Source organism: Loxodonta africana, chromosome 11 (assembly GCF_030014295.1).
Source record: "Loxodonta africana isolate mLoxAfr1 chromosome 11, mLoxAfr1.hap2, whole genome shotgun sequence".
Taxonomy (NCBI): Eukaryota; Metazoa; Chordata; class Mammalia; order Proboscidea; family Elephantidae; genus Loxodonta; species Loxodonta africana.
The window spans coordinates 15,194,183-15,211,332 of record NC_087352.1 but is presented as its reverse complement, the minus strand read 5'-3'; the positions used below and the strand labels follow the sequence as shown (position 1 = coordinate 15,211,332).

Below are 17,150 nucleotides of genomic sequence, written 5' to 3'. Positions count from 1 at the left end.
ATGTGTTACAGAGTAGGATGGTGCCTCATAGGGTTTTCTTGGCTGTAATCTTTACAGAAGCAGATCACCAGGCCTTTCTTCTGTGGCACCACTGGGTGGGTCTGAACTGCCACCGTTCAGTTAACAGCCGAGCAGAAACCATTTGGGCCACCCAGGCACCTTAATTTGCACACATCCCTCACTCACTCTAGAGGCTCCTTGAGGACAGAGGCCGTGTCCTCCCCATCTTCACAGGAGCCTGACTCAGAGTGAGCAATCAGAATGCTTATTGGGGAGGGTGGAGAAGGGGAGAGTGTTGACACATCACAGGGTTGGTAACCAATGTCAAAAAACGAGTTGCATATTGCTTAATGAGAAACTAATTCACTCTGTAAAATTTCATCTAAAGCACAATAAACATAAATAAATAAATCTAAAAAAAAAAAGAATGGTTATTGGAATATCGAATGACAGATGCCCGCCCTCTGCTCTAATCCTCATTTTTGAGACGATCTTTCCAATCTATTTTGGGGATAAAAGGTCGGAGCCTGAGACTGTCTCATTTGAGCCAGATGGGTATGCAGGAACAGCTGTGACCCCTCCCCAACCCAGAGAGAGATTTCCACCCCAGCTGTCACAGCACCAAGACCCAGAGACTGAGGGTGAGGCCAACAGAGGCAGCACAAGGAGTGGTAGAGAAGATAAGGAGGCTGAGACACCAAGGAGGAAACTGGAAGGAGGGCAACCGTCTTGAGATTGGTACCTGGCGATCTCCGTCCTGCCCCCTCCATGCAGTTTCCCATGGGCCCTGCCTGCATCTTCTTAAGAAAAGGCATCGCTGAGAAACAGCGGGTGAGGTGGGGGATGGTGGGGAAAGGTGGGGGCAGGGCAAGAAGAGCTGAGACTTAGGGAAAACGAGGAGAAGGACAGATGATGTCATGGTGGGTGCAATGAAACAAGGGGAACAGATGGAAAGAGCACGAACAGAGAAGGTAGCTGAATCCCAGCTCAGTGGGGACGTGTGGGCCAGGGAAATGCGTAAGGGTAAAATGAGAAGCAAAAAGGAGGAGAGGAAGGGGGAGAAAAATAAAACAAGAGATTGAGTTGGGGTGATGTCATTGTTGATGATGATCACTCTTCTATGGACATGCATAGCAACGGCAAGGATGATACCAATGTTGTTGTTAGCTTCCATTAAGTCAGCCCCCAGCTCATGGCAACCCCATACACAATGCTGAACGAAACACTGCCCAGTCCGGTGCCATCCCCACCATCAGTTTCAGATCGGACCATTGTAATCCATCAGGTTTTTGTTGGCTGACTTTTCAGAAGTAGATTGCCAGGACTTTCTTCCTCATACATTTTAATCTGGGAGCTCTGCTGAAACTTGTTCAGCATTGTAGCAACATGCAAGCCACTACTGACATGCATTGAACCAGAACTGAACCCAGATCTTCTGCATGGGAGGCAAGAATTCTACCACTGAACCACCAATGTCCCCATGATGATACTAACTAATAAAAAAAAAGCTACCCCTTATTAAGTCATTGCTATGTGCCCAGCCCTGTGCAAAGGATTCTGCATTCCTGATGCCAGTTAATCCTCAGAACAACTCATGAGATCAGTGATACTTTCATTCCCATTTGACAGCTGAGGAAACTGAGGCTCTGCGTCATGGGTCTTGACTTAAGGTTACACAATTACTAAGTGACCTGGTCGGATTGTTTGATTCCAATGAGTGTGTTCTCATTGCTAAGCTTTATGATCACTGAAAAAAGAAAGGGAGGGAATTTTGGGGGAAGGGGATAACGAAAAACAGGAGCTGGGGGAAGGGTTCAAAGGATAAAAGGAAATATGAGGGTGAAACAAGCAAGAGGTTGGGAAAATTCCCCAGGTGGTCCAATCCTTCAGGTATGTCTGGGAGTGAGCAGGGGCAGCAATGATTGGAAGTTCTTAGAAGTTCTAGGGATTGGTCTTGGTGGCACTGATCATCTTGGATTCCACTGAATATTGGCCATATGAAAAGGGATTCTAACGCTTAGAAGAAAAAACAGAGGCAGGTGGAAAAGTCGATGGGGTACATTGCTGTTGTTAGTTGTTGTTAAGTCAATTCCAACTCATGGTGACCCCATGAGGTATATATCCATGGGGTATAGTGGAAAGAACTCTGACCTGGGAGTCAAGATCCCTGAATGTAAACCCCAGACCTGTGCTTGACTTGCTGCATGACCTTGAGGAAGTACTTTAATGCCTCTGTGCCTTGGAGGTAGCGGGAATCTGCCACTTATGAGCTGTGGGACCTTGGGCAGGCTCCTTAACCTCTCTGTGCCTCCGCTTCCTCACTAGTGAGATGGAAATGATATTTGGATATACCATACAGAGGGGTTCTGAGGTTTAAATAAAATAATTGTAGAAATTGACTGGCACAGAGTCAGCACTCTGAAGGTGGTAGCTGGGCACCATCCAAGGCTGTAATCTTTACAGAAGCAGGCTGGTGAGTTTGAACCTTCAGCCTTTTTGGTTAGCAACCAAGCGCTATAACCACTGTGCCACCAGGGCTCCTCTGAAAGGCAGAAGGAGAGAAATCAAGATTCAAGGGTGGGAGAGAAGAGAAGAAGGAGTGGGGAAGAGGGCGAGAGTCCAAGAGACATGGAATGGGAGTTAGGGGATGTGAGGGAGAAGAGATGAGCAAGAATGGGAAAAGGGAAAGGGTAAGGAGTAACTTGGAAGAATGAGACATGTTTGGAGAAGCTGGGTGTTGGATTCCTAACCCTCTCTCCACATTCCCTTTCCCTTGAATTTCTTTCCAGGAAAGACCACTAGGACAAGATGAGATTGAAGGTAACACCGTCTCCCCCAAACACCTCACATTGCCATCCTCCCACTTACCCTGCCCTCCTACCCATTTGTATATTTCAGTGTAAATCTCTTTACATGAAAATTTTACATCCCTCTCCCTTCTCACTTAATTCAGATTTTCTGGAACTCTTTCTCATGACAGTTTAAGCACCTCCCAAAATACTTAGAGGTATCTCTATCCCCAAGTGTCTCCAAGACCCAGGAAGGACACATGCGTTTTAGGATGAATTGTTGGGTTTTCTCTCGGTGGTTTTGAGGTTCTCCATAACTTCACTCAAGAATTTGAAGGATTTCCGTGCCATCATTTAGTGGCCTCAGGAATCATCCCTCTTGTGAACATATTTCATACGTCACTATCCTTTGAAGCTTTTGTTTTGGGTTTTGTTTGTTTATTTTAAGGTACAATAAAACCTGTGAAGCTGGAACCTGCATAAGGTGGAACCCTGTCAGAAAAGGAAAACTCACTGGGTGTTTAGGAGGTAGGATTCTTAATAGAGAATGATAGAAAAGTGGGGACTGCACCCTGTCAAAGGTCAAAAATTTATGAGACCTGGAAAAACAAGGCAGTCCTTTCGAGTTCCGGCTTTCACATGTTTCTCTGTATTCTCTTTTGAGGAATCTCTAGCGAGTGCCTCATTGATAGTTTCAAATGATGCTACTCTTTCCCATTGTTTTCACATTTCCCAAAGCTTTTCTGTCTTTACTTTCAGAGCTCCGGGAAGCATTCCTTGAGTTTGACAAAGACCGAGATGGGTTCATCTCTTGTAAGGATTTGGGGAATCTCATGAGGACGATGGGATATATGCCCACGGAGATGGAACTGACTGAACTGGGCCAGCAAATACGCATGAACTGTGAGGCCAGGGGGTGGGAGGAATGACCTGAGTTAGGGGAGGACTAAAGATGGAGTTGGGAAGGATATGGAGGTTGAGAGTAGAACTGGGGATAGAGAGGAGGGTGAGAGGTGCAAGAAATCTGAAAAGAAAATGGTTCTGACGAAGAGAGGCATCATTTGAAGTGTTTAAAGAATGGCTTTTAGAGGTAGATCTGAGTTCAAGTTCCAGTTCTATTATTTTACTGATTAGTCATTTTGAAAAGTGATATTAACCCCCCCTCTTGTGTCACAGTCTCCTCATCCGTCAAGTGAAGATGATATCACTCCTTACCTCGTAGGACTATGGGAGGGAAGGGATAAAGGTGCTATTGCAGCAGGATTTGAACTGCCAACCCTTTGGTTAGCAGCAGTAGCACTTAACCACTACGCCACCAGGGTTTCCTGGCAAAGGCGTAGCCTCCAGGAAATACTTATTAAATGTAACTTATGGATATCACCACTAAGATTCATCAGTAGAGCACAAGACCGGAGCTTTATCCGACATTGGAAACAGAATTGGAGTTGGAGCTAATGTTGATAAATAGTGTTGCAAAAAGCATGGGTTTTTATATGAATGTTGTTGGTGTTAGGTGCTACGGAGTCCATTTCAACTCATAGTGACCCCACGTGGCAGAGTAAAACTTACCCATAGGGTTTTCTAGGCTATGATCTTTATGGCAGCAGATTGCCAGGATTGATTTTGAGATCAAAGCTGAAATGACGTTCCCTTGACTTTGCTTCTGGGCAAAGTCTGTAACTGAGTAAACAAGGTTGTAACTGAGTAAACAAGGTTGAATTCAAAAAAAAAAAAAAAAAAATTTTTTTTTTTTTTTTTAATTCAAGGACAAGGTATTATTCAGATTTGGAAGAGACTTCTTACCTAAAAGAGACTTTGGTGCTGATTTAATTCATATCTTCCTTCCCATTGTACAGATGAGGGAACAGAGAGCTTAACCAATTAAGAGCTTGGCTCAAGGTCACCTGGACAGTAGTTAGTTTTTGCTACCATACCACACCCTGTCCATCTCTGTTCGGATTAGAGGCACATAAGGGCTTGAGTTGGAGGGAGGAGGTCAAAGACAGCTCTTAGAAGAAAGAGAAGTGGGAGCAAGTCCATTTCTTGAATATATTTGAGGAACAGAGTAAGGTAGTGGAAGGCTGGTGCACATGGAGCTTCACTTAACCTGCCTTTTTTGCCTTCAGTGGGTGGCCGTGTAGACTTTGATGACTTTGTGGAGCTCATGACCCCCAAATTGCTTGCAGAAACAGCTGGTATGATCGGAGTCCAGGAGATGCGAGATGCCTTCAAGGAGGTGAGTTCAGAGTTTCCTGCTGCTGGAGGTAGTGGATGAGCCCCAGAGGTCTATGATTAGTCATTACTATAGACAGGACAGGACCAAGCAAAGCCAACTTTTCTTCCTAGCTGTGGTGGGGTTTAAAGGAGCCCTCGTGGCGCAGTGGTTATAAACGAAACGTCGGTGGTTCAAACCCACCAGCTGCTCCACGGGAGAAAGATGTGGCAGTCTGCTTCCATAAAGATTACAGCCTTGGAAACTCTATGGAGCAGTTCTACTCTGTCCCATAGAGTCACTATGAGTCAGAATTGACGCAACAGCAGTGGGTTATTATCACTATGGAGCCCTGCTGCTAACTGAAAGATTCACACCCACCAGCAGCTCTTCGGGATTAAAGACCAGGCGATCTGCTTCCATAAGGATTTACAGCCTTGGAAACCCTATAAGGCAGTTCTATTCTGTCCTGTAGGTTCGATATAAGTTGGACTTGACTCAATGGCACCCTACAACAACGGGTTGGAATCAACTTGATGGCATGCACAACAATTATTATTATTGCCCTTGTCGTTGTTATTGCTAGCATTTTCCCCTCTGCTCCTATCCAGTTTGACGCCAACGGGGATGGTGAGATCACGCTGGCGGAGCTGCAGCAGGCCATGCAGAGGCTTCTGGGAGAGAGGCTTACGGCCCGGGAGATCTCTGAGGTGGTCCGGGAGGCCGATGTTAACGGGGACGGCACCGTTGACTTTGAAGGTGACCTTGTATGGGGGCAGCCACTGCTGGAATTCATGCCCAGCTCCTCTGTGCTTTTCCAAGTCAGCCAACCTTTCTCACTCTTCTTCCAGCTTCAGGGTGGTGGTGGTTGGCTTTGGAAGTGTTCGTTCTAACCGAATGGTTAAGCAAACAAAATGCTTGGTGGTCCAAACCCACCCAGAGGTGCTCGGAAGAAAGTCCTGGCAATCTGCTTCTGAAAAGTCACAGCCATGAAAACCCTATGGAGCAGTTCTATTCTGCAGCACATGGAGGCGCCACGAGTCAGAACCGACTCGATGGCAGCAGTGGCTGGCGAAAACACCTGAGCACGCGACTACTAACTGAAAGGTTGGTGGTCTTCGAACCCACTCAGAGGCATCTGGGAAGCAAGGCCTGGAGATCTGCTTCTAAAAGGTCACAGCCATGAGAACCCTATGGAGCACAGTTCTACTGTGACACATATGGGGTCACCATGAGTTGGAGTTGACTCCATGGCACCTGGCTTGGCTTTTGGTTTGTTTCTATCCCTTTCTGCCCATGTCGTTCCAAAAAGCTCAATGTCTCCCACTAGGCTGTGGTTAAGCACTCGGCTGTTAACCAAAAGGTCAGTAGTTTAACCCACCTTCTGCCTGGGAGAAAGATGTGGCAGTCTGCTTCTGTAAAGGTAACAGCCTAGAAAACCCTACAGGGCAGCTCCACTCTGTCAAATGGGGTCGCTGTGAGTCAGAAATGACTTGATAGCACCCCAAAACAACAGCTCCTTGGCACCCAACGACAACAACAGCTCCTTGGGACACTCCATCCAGGCGGCCCATTCTTACACTCAGAGCTCACTCCCAGCTCTCCCATCCTTTCCTTGCTTACTGAGTTCCCTGATCATAGGAACAAAATATTCCCTGATCCACTGACGGCTCTAACAGGGATCACAATAGAGGGTCCCGGACAGAGTGGGTGAAAAATGTAGAAAAAAATTCAAATTCACACAAAAAGACCAGACTCGCTGGTCTGACAGAGACTGGAGGAATCCCCGAGACACCCTGCTGACTCAGAACTGAAGCCACTCCCAAAGTTCACCTTTCGTCCAAAGATTAGACAGGCCAATAAAAACAAGCAATTATACACATGAGGAACGTGCTTCTTAGTTCAATCAAGTCTACGAGACCAAATGGGCAACTCCTGCCCAAAAGCAAAGACAAGAAGGCAGGAAGGGACAGGAAAACTGGATAAATGGACACAGAGAACCCGAGATGGAAAGGGAAAGGGGGAGAGTGCTGACACATTGCAGGGATTACAACTAATGTCACAAAACGACTTGTGTATAAATTTTTTTTATTGAACTTTAGATGGTTTACAGAACAGACTAGTTTCTCATCAAACAGTACACACATTGTTGTATGACACTGATTAACAACCCCACGACATGTCAACACTCTCCCTTCTCAACCCTGGGCTCCCTATTACCAGCTGTCCTGTTCCCTGCTACCTCCCACTCCCTGCCCCAGGGCTGGTGCACCCCTTTAATCTTGTTTTGTTCCATGGGACTGTTTAATCTGTGGCTAAAGGGTAAACTTCAAGAGTGGCTTCATTACCGAGCTGAAAGAGTGTATGGAAATTTTTGGAGTGAGAAACTAATTTGTGCTGTAAACTTTCACCTAAAGTACAATAAAATAAATAAAAAACTGTTCCCCAAGAAGGGAAGTGGACTGGTTAGAAGCTGGAAGTCTGGGGTCAGATTCACAGGTCCAAATTCATAATTGCCTCTTATCAACTGTGTGTCATATCATAGTTACTTATTCTCTCTTTAGAAAACCCTGGTGGCGCAGTGGTTAAGTGCTACGGCTGCTAACTAAAGGGTCAACAGTTCAAATCCGCCAGGCGCTCCTTGGAAACTCTATGGGGCAGTTCTACTCTGTCCTATAGGGTCACTATGAGTCAGAATCGACTCGACGGCACTGGGTTTGGTTTTTTTGGTTTTATTCTCTTTAAGTATCAGTTTCCACATCTGTAAAATGGGGGCAATGCTGATGCCTTTCTTCCAAAGTTTTGGGGAAAACAAAAAGGAATCATGTACTCAGCCGAAAAACCAAAACCAGTTGCCATCAAGTCCAAGTCCAACTCCAACTCATGGGTGTCAGAGTGGAACTGCTCCATAGGGTTTTCAACGGCAACCAGAAGCACAAGGGAACAAAACGCTGCCCAGTCCTACGCCATTCCCATGACCGGTTGGGGGTCGGGACCACTGGCTTATTTTTGGAAGTAGATTGCCAGGCCTTTGTTCCTAGGTGCCCCATGTAGATTCGAACCATCACCCTCTGGGTTAGCAGCTGAGTGTGTTAACTGCTTCTACCACCCAGGGGCTCCTGGCACAGAGTAAGGGCTCAGGGGAAAAAAAATGTTGGCAAATCTTATGAATATGCACCTCACCTGGGGCTTTTCTTTGCAGAGTTTGTGAAGATGATGTCTCGCTGAGAAGGTTCTGGAAACCCCAGCCACTCTCCACCTGGTACAAGCTCTTGTGGAGGATCAAGTCCCCATGGCCCCTAAATGGAAAGAGGGTGGGAGGGCTGTATGCAGCATGGACTGAGGACAGACTACAAATCATAAACTTTACCTGGACGGGGGGAAGAGGGGTGTGGCTAGAACTAGATTAAGGAGGAAGAATCTACATATGGAAATGTGAATGAACTAAGGTCCAGTTGTCACCCCAAGAATTCCAATGATTAACGACATCTTTGTCCTTCACAGAATCCTAAATCCCTATTTCCATCAGAGTTTTTACCCCAGCTTCCTGGGGATTATAATAGTCTTTTCTTTCTCCCATCACACTGTCAAAAAGTTCTGCACATAGTCTACCCCTCACTCCTACTTTTAACTGCTTTAAACTCCCTCGTTTCTCCCTGTAAGAGGGAGGCGTATCAGCTATGAGGCTGGAGATGCCAGTCGCCATCTGTTTGACTCCAACTCAGTGCAACCCCCGGTGTGTAGAGTCGAGTCCTGCTCCATAGGGTTTTCAATGGCTGTGACCTTTTGGAAGTAGATTGCCAGGTCTTTCTTCTGAGGCACCTCTGGGTGGACTCAAACCGCCAATCTTTTGGTTAACAGCCAAGAGTGTTAAATGTTTGCACCACTCAGGAACTGAAAAACAAAACCAAAAAAAATGAAATCAGTTGCCATCAAGTCAATTCCAACTCGTGGCAACTCCACGTGTGAGAGGATAGAGCTGTGCTCCATGGGATTCTCAATGGCTGATTTTTTTGGAAGTAGATTGCCAAGCCTTTCTTCTGAATTGCCTCTGGGTGTAGTCGGACCACCAACTTTCTGGTTAACAGCCAAGCACATTAACTGTTTGTACCACCCAGGGACGCCACAGGGCTAGAAATAGGGTTCTTGATAAATCTGGGGTTGAGAAAGACTAATTAAATTTAAATGTAAACGTTAATTGACATTTAAAGCGAGCTTCCCCCTTTTCTGATTTTCTGGGAGCACGGTCTGGGTTATTTATTTATTTATTGGCTCCCCCTCCCCCCACCCCCCGGCCTCCCGCTTCCCTCTCCTTGTGTAAGACACTCAGGGAACTGAATTAAATCACAAATCTGGATTATCAAGGCTTAGGGCAAGCTGATCCCTGGGGAATTAATCACCCAAAAAATGTCATGACCCAAGGAGAGGGAGGACAGGACCTCCAAATCCCCAGCCCAGCCAGGCTGCCAGGAAGCCATTCCAGGAAGCCCCCTGCCTCCATACCGCTCTGCCCTCAGTCTTCAGCCTGCACTGCTAAGGGAAGTTTCTTCTGTTCGATGGTGTTATGGGTTGAATTGTGTCCCCCCAAAATATGTGTTGGCGTACTAACCCCTATACCTGTGGATAAGGAGCCCTGGTGGTACAGTGGTTGAGCACTCTGCTGCTAACCAAAAGGATGGCATTTGGAACCCAAACAGTGGCTCTGTGGGAAAAAGACCTGGCGATCTGCTCTCGTAGATACTACAGCCTTGACAAAGTCACAGAAGCTCCATAGACACATCCAAACTCCCTGAGGGACTGAATTACTGGGCTGAGGGCTAGGGACCGTGGTCTTGGGGAACATCTAGCTCAACTGGCATAACAGCTTATAAAGAAAATGTTCTACATCCTACTTTAACGAGTTGCGTCTGGGGTCTTAAAAGCTTGTGAGTGGCCATCTAAGGTATTCCACTGGTCCCACACCATATGGAGCAAGGGAGAATGAAGAAAACCAAAGACACAAGGGAAGGATTAGTCCAAATGACTAATGGACCACAACTACCACAACCTCCACCAGACTGAGTCCAGCACAACTAGATGGTGCCCGGCTACCATCACTGACTGCTCTGACAGGGATCACAATAGAAGGTTCTGGACAGAGCTGGAGAAAAACGTAGAACAAAATTCTAGCTTACAAAAAAAAGCAGACTTACTGGTCTGACAGATACTGGAGGAACCCCAACAGCATGGCCCCCTGAAATCCTTTTAACTCAGTACTGAAGTCGTTCCTGAGGTTCACCCTTCAGCCAAAGATTAGACAGCCCCATAAAACAAAAAATAATCTACATAGCTCAACCATCTGTACAAGACTAAATGGTCACACCAGCCCAGGGGCAGGGACGAGAAGGCAGGAGGGGACAGGAAAGCTGGACGAATGGAAATGGGGAACCCACGGTCCGAGAAGGAAAGAGTGTTGACACATTGCAGGGTTGGCAACCAATGCAGCAAAACAATACGTGTATTAATTGTTTAATAAAGTAATTTGCTTTGTAAACCTTCATCTAAAGCACCATAAAAAAAAAAAAATTACACCCTTAAAACCCTGTGGGTCAGTTCTACTCTGTCTCATGGGGGTGCCATGAGTCAGAATCAACTCCAAGGCAACACAACAACACAAGCACACCTGTGGATGTAATTCCTGCTGCGAACTGGGTTTTCTTTGTTATGTTAATGAGGCCATATCAGCGAGGGGTGTGTCCAAAGCCAATCACTTCTGACGCTGAGAAGGGCAAAGGAGGCACAGAGAAGCAAGCACAGGAGGAGGAAGACAGAAGCCGAGCCACGTGAGGATCTCCAGGAACGGAGGAACAGAAGCTTCAAGAGACAAGGACCGTCCTCCAGAGCCAACAAGAAAGAAAGCCTTCCCCTAGAGCTGGCACCCTAAATTCAGGCTTCTAGCCACCAACTGCTGAGAAAAATTTCTGTTCGTTAAACCACTCACTTGGGGTATTTCTGTTACAGAGCAGCACTAGGACACCCCGGCAATGCCAAGGTCCTCAAAATAAAGAATTCATGTCATGCCTCCTCTGAGTTTTATTTATTTATTCATTTTATGCTTTGAAATCCATTATGTAGATTATAGAATGGGTCATCTGGTTCAATAACCTCAAGGTATAACATTTAATTATATTTAAGGGAGCCCTGGTGGCGCAGTGGTTAAAAGCTCAGCTGTTAACCAAAACATGGGGCAGTTTGAAGCTACCAGCCACTCCTTGGAAACCCTACTCTGTCTGTGGGGATCTGACCCCTATACTACTGTGACCATGTAGGGGACACTGAGTCAGAATCAATTCGATGGCGATTGGGTTTGGGTTTTTTTGTTTAGGAGAGAGGCTCACAGAAGGAATCGACATGGCCGAGACCCTGATTTGGACTTTTAGCCTCCAGAGCTGTGAGATCAGAAATTTCTGTTCTTTAAAGCCAGTCACTTGTGGTATTTCTTGTTGTGATGGCACTGGAAAACCAAGATACAGACTTTATTTTTCAGAGCATATCTAAGTGGGATAGAAAAATCGATTAAATAAAATTAATTATATTTAATTAAATTTCATAAAGTAAATATTTAAAAATTTTACATAAAATTTATATAAAGTATTTTTAAAAGTGAAAAATTTTATTTTATAAAAATATAAATTAGACCTTAGAGGGCAGTGAGATTATGTTAACAGAGAAGAGACAATTTGGAAAAGGAGAGCGAGAACGGTTGCACAATTCGAAGAATATAATCAATGTCATTGAAATGCCTGTACATGTAGAAACTGTTGAACTGGTGTATGTGTTGCTGTGTATATTCTCAACAACAACAAAATAAATAAATAAATTTTAAAGATATAAATTAAAATTTAGATTTTAAAAGGTGGAACCAGAATAATGAATTTCCTAACCTCTTACCTGGGGCCACTCCCTTTTTGCCATTCCTTTATTCATTTATTCCTTTATTCTTTTCTGAGACCATTTTTTTAATTAATTAATTTAACAGACTCTTATGGATTGAATTGTGCTCCTCCCAAAATACATGTTGAAATCCTAACCCCTGTACCTGTCAATATCATCCTGTTTGGAAGTACGGGGTTTCTTGTGTTATGTTAATGAGATCATACCAGAGTAGGGTGGGTCCTAAACCTAATCACTTCTGAGTTATATAAAGTGCAGAATGGACACAGAGGCACCTACCTGTGGGGGCGAAGGAAAGACAGACACCATGTGAGGCTCGTCTATGAGCCAAAGAACCAAGGAACTCCCAGGGCTACCAACAAAGAAGGAATTGACAGGGCTCAGACACTGACTTGGACTTTTAGCCTCCAGGACTATGAAAAATAAATTTCTGTTCTTTAAAGCTACCCATTGGTGGCCTTTTTCTTACAGCAGCACTTGATAAAGGATCAGCGAAAAAGAGAAAGACCCTCAATGAGATGGACTGACACAGTGGCCGCAACAACGGGCTCAAGCACAACAACGATTGTGAGGATGGCGAAGGACCAGGCAATGTTCCGTTCTGTTGTACATAGGGTCACTGTGAGTCAAAATTGACTCGACAGCACCTAACAACAACAGGTAACTAAGCCACGAACTTTATTTTTTAAAGCAATTTTAGGTGTTCAGAAAAATTGAGCAGAAAATATAGAGAGATCCCATCTACCCCTTTTCCCCACCCACCAACCCGTACACAGTTTGCCCTGTTGGTAACATCTTGCACTCCTGTATTACATTTGTTACCGTTCATGAGCCAATTCTGACACATTATTATTAACTAAAACCCATAGTTTACATCAGGGTTCACTCTTTGCATTGACCATTTTATTTTTAAGCCTCCTAACCATCCTTCTTTCTTTCCTCCCTCCCTCCCTCCGTCCCTGACTGCCTGCTTTCCTTCCACCAAGACCAAAAGCAAACCCACTGCTGTCGAGTCGATTCCAACTCCTAGAGACCCTATAGGACAGAGCAGAACTGCCCCATTGGGTTTCCAAGGAGTGACTGGTGGATTCGGACTGCCGACGTTTTGGTTAAGACCCGAATGAATGCTTAACCACTACGCCGCTAGTGCCTCCTTCCTTTCACAGGAATGTATTCAGTGCTTGCTGTGTGAAAGGCCCTCTTCCAGACATCAAGTTGTAGCAGTGAATAAACCAGAGAAAACTCCAGACCCCGACATAATGGGCAGAGGCAGAGGTGAAACAAAATACGTGAATAAACATGACTGCATCTGTTCTGACAAGAAACCCAGTCTGCGGTACTTTGTTATGGCAGCTCTAGGAAACAATTAGACGCCTACCATCTACTCCTCTCCAGCGACCCTGGTCTCCTTGCTGTTCCCCCTGACACTCCAGGTTTGCACCTGCCTCAGGGCCTTTGCACTTGCCCTTCCCTGTGTCTGAAATGCTGTTCCCCAGGTAAGCCCATCGTGCTCAATGAACTCCCTAATCACCTTACGGTGAATGGAAATCCCCTCCTCACTCCTAGAGCCCCTAAGCCTCTTCCTTGCTTTGTTTTTCTCCATAACACTCGTTATTATATTATTTGACCAAGTAAGTGAGTAAATAAGATACAAAACTCCCGTTGCCATCGAACCAATGCTGACTCAGGGCGACCTCATGTGACAGAGTAGAACTGCCCCACAGAGTGTTTTAGGCTGTAGTCTTTACGGAAGCAGACTGCCGCATCTTTCTCCTGAGGAGCCGGTGGTAGGGTTCAAACTGCCAATTGTTTGGTTAGCAGTTGAGCGTTTAACCACCGTGCCAACCAGGGATCCTTAGTAAATATGATACCTGTTGCTGTCAAGTCGATTCCAACTCATCACAATCCTATAGGACAGAACAGAACTGCCCCATAGGGTTTCCATTCCTGGTGGATTCAAACTGTCGACCTTTTGGTTAGCAGCCAAGTAATAGTATGTAATAATTTTATTAATCAATTAGTTATTAGTTTTATTTATCACTTAATAAAATGAATATTACTTTCATTTACCAATTATTAAATAAATAATTTATCAAATTTATTTTAAATTACTATTTATTGATTTTAATCAGTTAATAAATTAATCACTTATTAGCTTATTAAATAGCCCCATGTGGTTAGTGGCTACTGTATTGGGCAGTGTGGGGTCATGCTGTCAGCCTGGGGTTATTCTTGAAACTTCCATTCAACTGTGAGGAGAGAATAAAAAATTACCATTTAAGGAAAACTCACATGAAAATGAATACCGATACAGGGGGAAAAAAGGTAAAAACCAGTTGCTATGGGGTCAGTTCCAACTCATGGTAACCCCATATGTGTCCGAGTAGAGCTGTGCTCCATAGAGTTTTCAACGGCTGATCTTTGGAAGTAGAGCACCAGGCCACTTTCTGAGGTACCTCTAGGTGGACTTGAACTGCCAACCTTTCTGTTAGCAGCCGAGCACATTAACTTTTCGCACCACCCAGGGACACACTGGGAAAGGGGGGAAAAAAACCATTGCCATAGAGTTGATTCCAACTCATAGTGACCCTAGAACCGCCCCCATAGAGTTTCCAAGGAGTGCCTGGTGGATTCGAACTGCCGACCTTTTAGTTAGTAGCCATAGCTCTTAACCACTGCACCACCAGGGTTTCAGGGCGGCTTGATTAGATAGAATGATCAGGGAAGAAATATAGAGGGGATGTCCCAGGCTGGCTCTGCAGGGTTCTTCCTCTGTCTGAGGATGAAGACAAGCATACAGGAGGCTTTTCAGGGAATTCCCCATGAGATCAGTACTTGGGAGGGGAGGGCACTCCTCAAGTGAAGGTAATAAGTGAGGGGGCAGTGGCAGAACACAAGGTGAGAGAAGAGAGCAGGGACCTCATTTTGCAGGGCTCCATAGGTCACGGAGGATTCCCTGGGTGGTGTAAACAGTTAAGCGCTCAACTACTAACCGAAAGGTTGGCGGTTCAAACTCCTAGAGGCGTCTCCTCAGAAAACATGCCTGGTGATGTGCTTCCAAAAGGTCACAGTCTTGAAAACCCTATGGAGCAGTTCTACTCTGCACACACGGGGTCACCATGATTCGGAATCGAGTTAACAGCAACTGGTTTGGTTTTTGGTTGGTAAGCCAAGGTGGGACCATACTCTTAACTTTGCTGGCTTATTCCAGGATATGAATGTAGTGAGTTGAACGGTGCCCCCCCTCCAAAAAAAAAGATACGTTCATCTGGAACCTTATTTGGATAAAGGGTTTTTGCAGATGTAACTAAAGATCTCAAGGCGAGAGCCTCCAGGACTACTTGGGTGAGCCCCAGTTCCAACGACAAAGGTTTAATACATACCTGCAAAAGATCCAACCAAGTCTGTGATTCCCCAGGAAGACAGAGCAGGCTGCAATTACTTCTGAGGGTCCCTGGGTTGAGGATCTGGTCTCCCCTCCATGAGACTCACCAACCTAGCCAACAACTTTTCCTTCCCCATGCGTTCTGATCCCTCACCATATCTCTCACTCTGTTGTTGTTGTGTGCTGTCAATTCCAACTCATGACCACCCTATAGGGCAGAGTAGAACTGCCCCATATGGTTTCCGAGGCTGCAATCTTTATGGGAACAGACTTCCATCTCTTTCTCCCTGGGAGTGTCTGGTGGGTTCGAACCGACAACCTTTTGGTTATCAGCCGAACGCTTAACCATTAAGCCACCAGGGCTCCTTTTCTGTCATTCTAGGAAGCAGAAAAGGCAGTCCCCGGAGTTAATTTTGGACTCTCTTTTATTGGGGGTTTCGCCACATTTTCCCTCTGTTCTTGACAAAGGACCAAGTGATTAAACAAGATGGTGGAGAGGGTGTTTCTAAAGGTTGTTTTCTAAGCTTGGAAGATGAGATGTAAAAGACGAAGCAGGTTTCAGCCTCGATGTGGAAGTCCTCTCCTGTAGATGGTTTTCTTCCCTTGAAAAGAAAATCAAAGGCCAGGATTCAGATAATGAGTGTGCATTGGCTTCAAATGGAGTGCGGGGGTGTGGGGCTGGGGAAGCAACTTTGTACTGGTTTTTAAGACTGAACTGGAAGTAAGATGAAGCAGCTTACCTTAGTGTCGTTACACATATTCCCTCCCCTGCCTGGCTCTTGTTGTTCTTAGGTGCCATCCAGTCGATTCTGACTCATAGCTCCCCCTGTGTGTTACAGAGTAGAACTGCCCCGTAGGGTGTTCTTGGCTATAATCTTAATGGAAGCAGATTGCCAGGCCATTCATTCGTGGTACCACTCACTGGGTAGGTTTGAACTATCAAGCTATGGGTTAGCAGTCAAGTACAAATTGTTTGCACCACCTAGGGGCCTCTAGTTGTTGTTGTTGTTGTTGTTAGGCGCAGTAGAGTCAATTCCGACTCACGGCGACCCCACGTGTTACAGAGTAGAACTGCTTCATATCCTTGGCTGTAATCTTTTTGTTGTTGTTGTTGTTGAGAATCTACACAGCAAAACATACACCAATGCAACAGTTTCTGCATGTACAATTCAGTGACATTGATTACATTCTTCGAGTTGTGCAACCATTCTCACCTTCCTTTTCTAAGTTGTTCCTCTCCATTAACATAAACTCACTCCCCCCTAAGTTTCCTATCAAATCTTTTGAGTTGCTGTTGTTAAGTTGATCCCACATAGATAGTTCTTAAAAGAGCGTAATGCTCAAGACAGATATTTTTTACTAGTTAAGCTGGCTGTAATCTTAATGATGGCAAATTGCCTCGCCTTTCTTCTGCTGTACCACTGGGTGGGTTCAGAACATCAACTTTTAGGTTAGCAGTCGAGCACACTGTTTATGTATGCTACCTAGGGACCTCTTAGGAGGATGCAGTCAATAAAAAATGAGCTCCTCAACTTCACCTGTGTTGTAATATGTTCGGTGGAAGAGGGGCCTGCAAGAAGACATGGTTCTGTTCTGATGGATAGAAGTTGGAGGCTGGCTACCGAAAATGTCCTTAATGTCAGCCACAGACGGGAGCACCGTGGGTGTTTTTTAATATCTGTTTTGTTAAGATGATACCCAGAGTCCTAAATCCATTCCTTTGCCTCTTATCTGCTCGGAGAAGATAATTTTCAACGTTGTTGTCGTTGTTGTTAGGTGCCGTCGGGTCAGTTCTGACTCATAGCCACCCTATGCACCACAGAACGAAACA

At 45.3% G+C, this 17,150-nt stretch overlaps 1 protein-coding gene across 1 annotated transcript; it reads left to right on the top strand.

The window, feature by feature from the left end:
• The first annotated feature begins 293 nt into the window (after positions 1 to 293).
• CABP5 (calcium binding protein 5) lies at positions 294 to 8,229 on the top strand. The gene is made up of 6 exons (XM_003406761.4): positions 294 to 831; positions 2,790 to 2,820; positions 3,549 to 3,692; positions 4,916 to 5,025; positions 5,613 to 5,760; positions 8,204 to 8,229. The coding sequence occupies exons 1-6, from the start codon at positions 769 to 771 to the stop codon at positions 8,227 to 8,229; spliced, it is 522 nt and encodes a 173-aa protein (XP_003406809.1). The 5' UTR covers positions 294 to 768.
• Positions 8,230 to 17,150: the final 8,921 nt, after the last annotated feature.

Excerpts from the sequence above, each read along its gene's own strand:
- CABP5 (XM_003406761.4), top strand. The coding sequence starts at position 769 with ATGCAGTTTCCCATGGGCCCTGCCTGCATCTTCTTAAGAAAAGGCATC. Across the intron at positions 2,821-3,548 it reads AGGACAAGATGAGATTGAAG|AGCTCCGGGAAGCATTCCTT; the intron begins GTAACACCGTCT and ends CTTTACTTTCAG. Across the intron at positions 5,026-5,612 it reads TGCGAGATGCCTTCAAGGAG|TTTGACGCCAACGGGGATGG; the intron begins GTGAGTTCAGAG and ends GCTCCTATCCAG.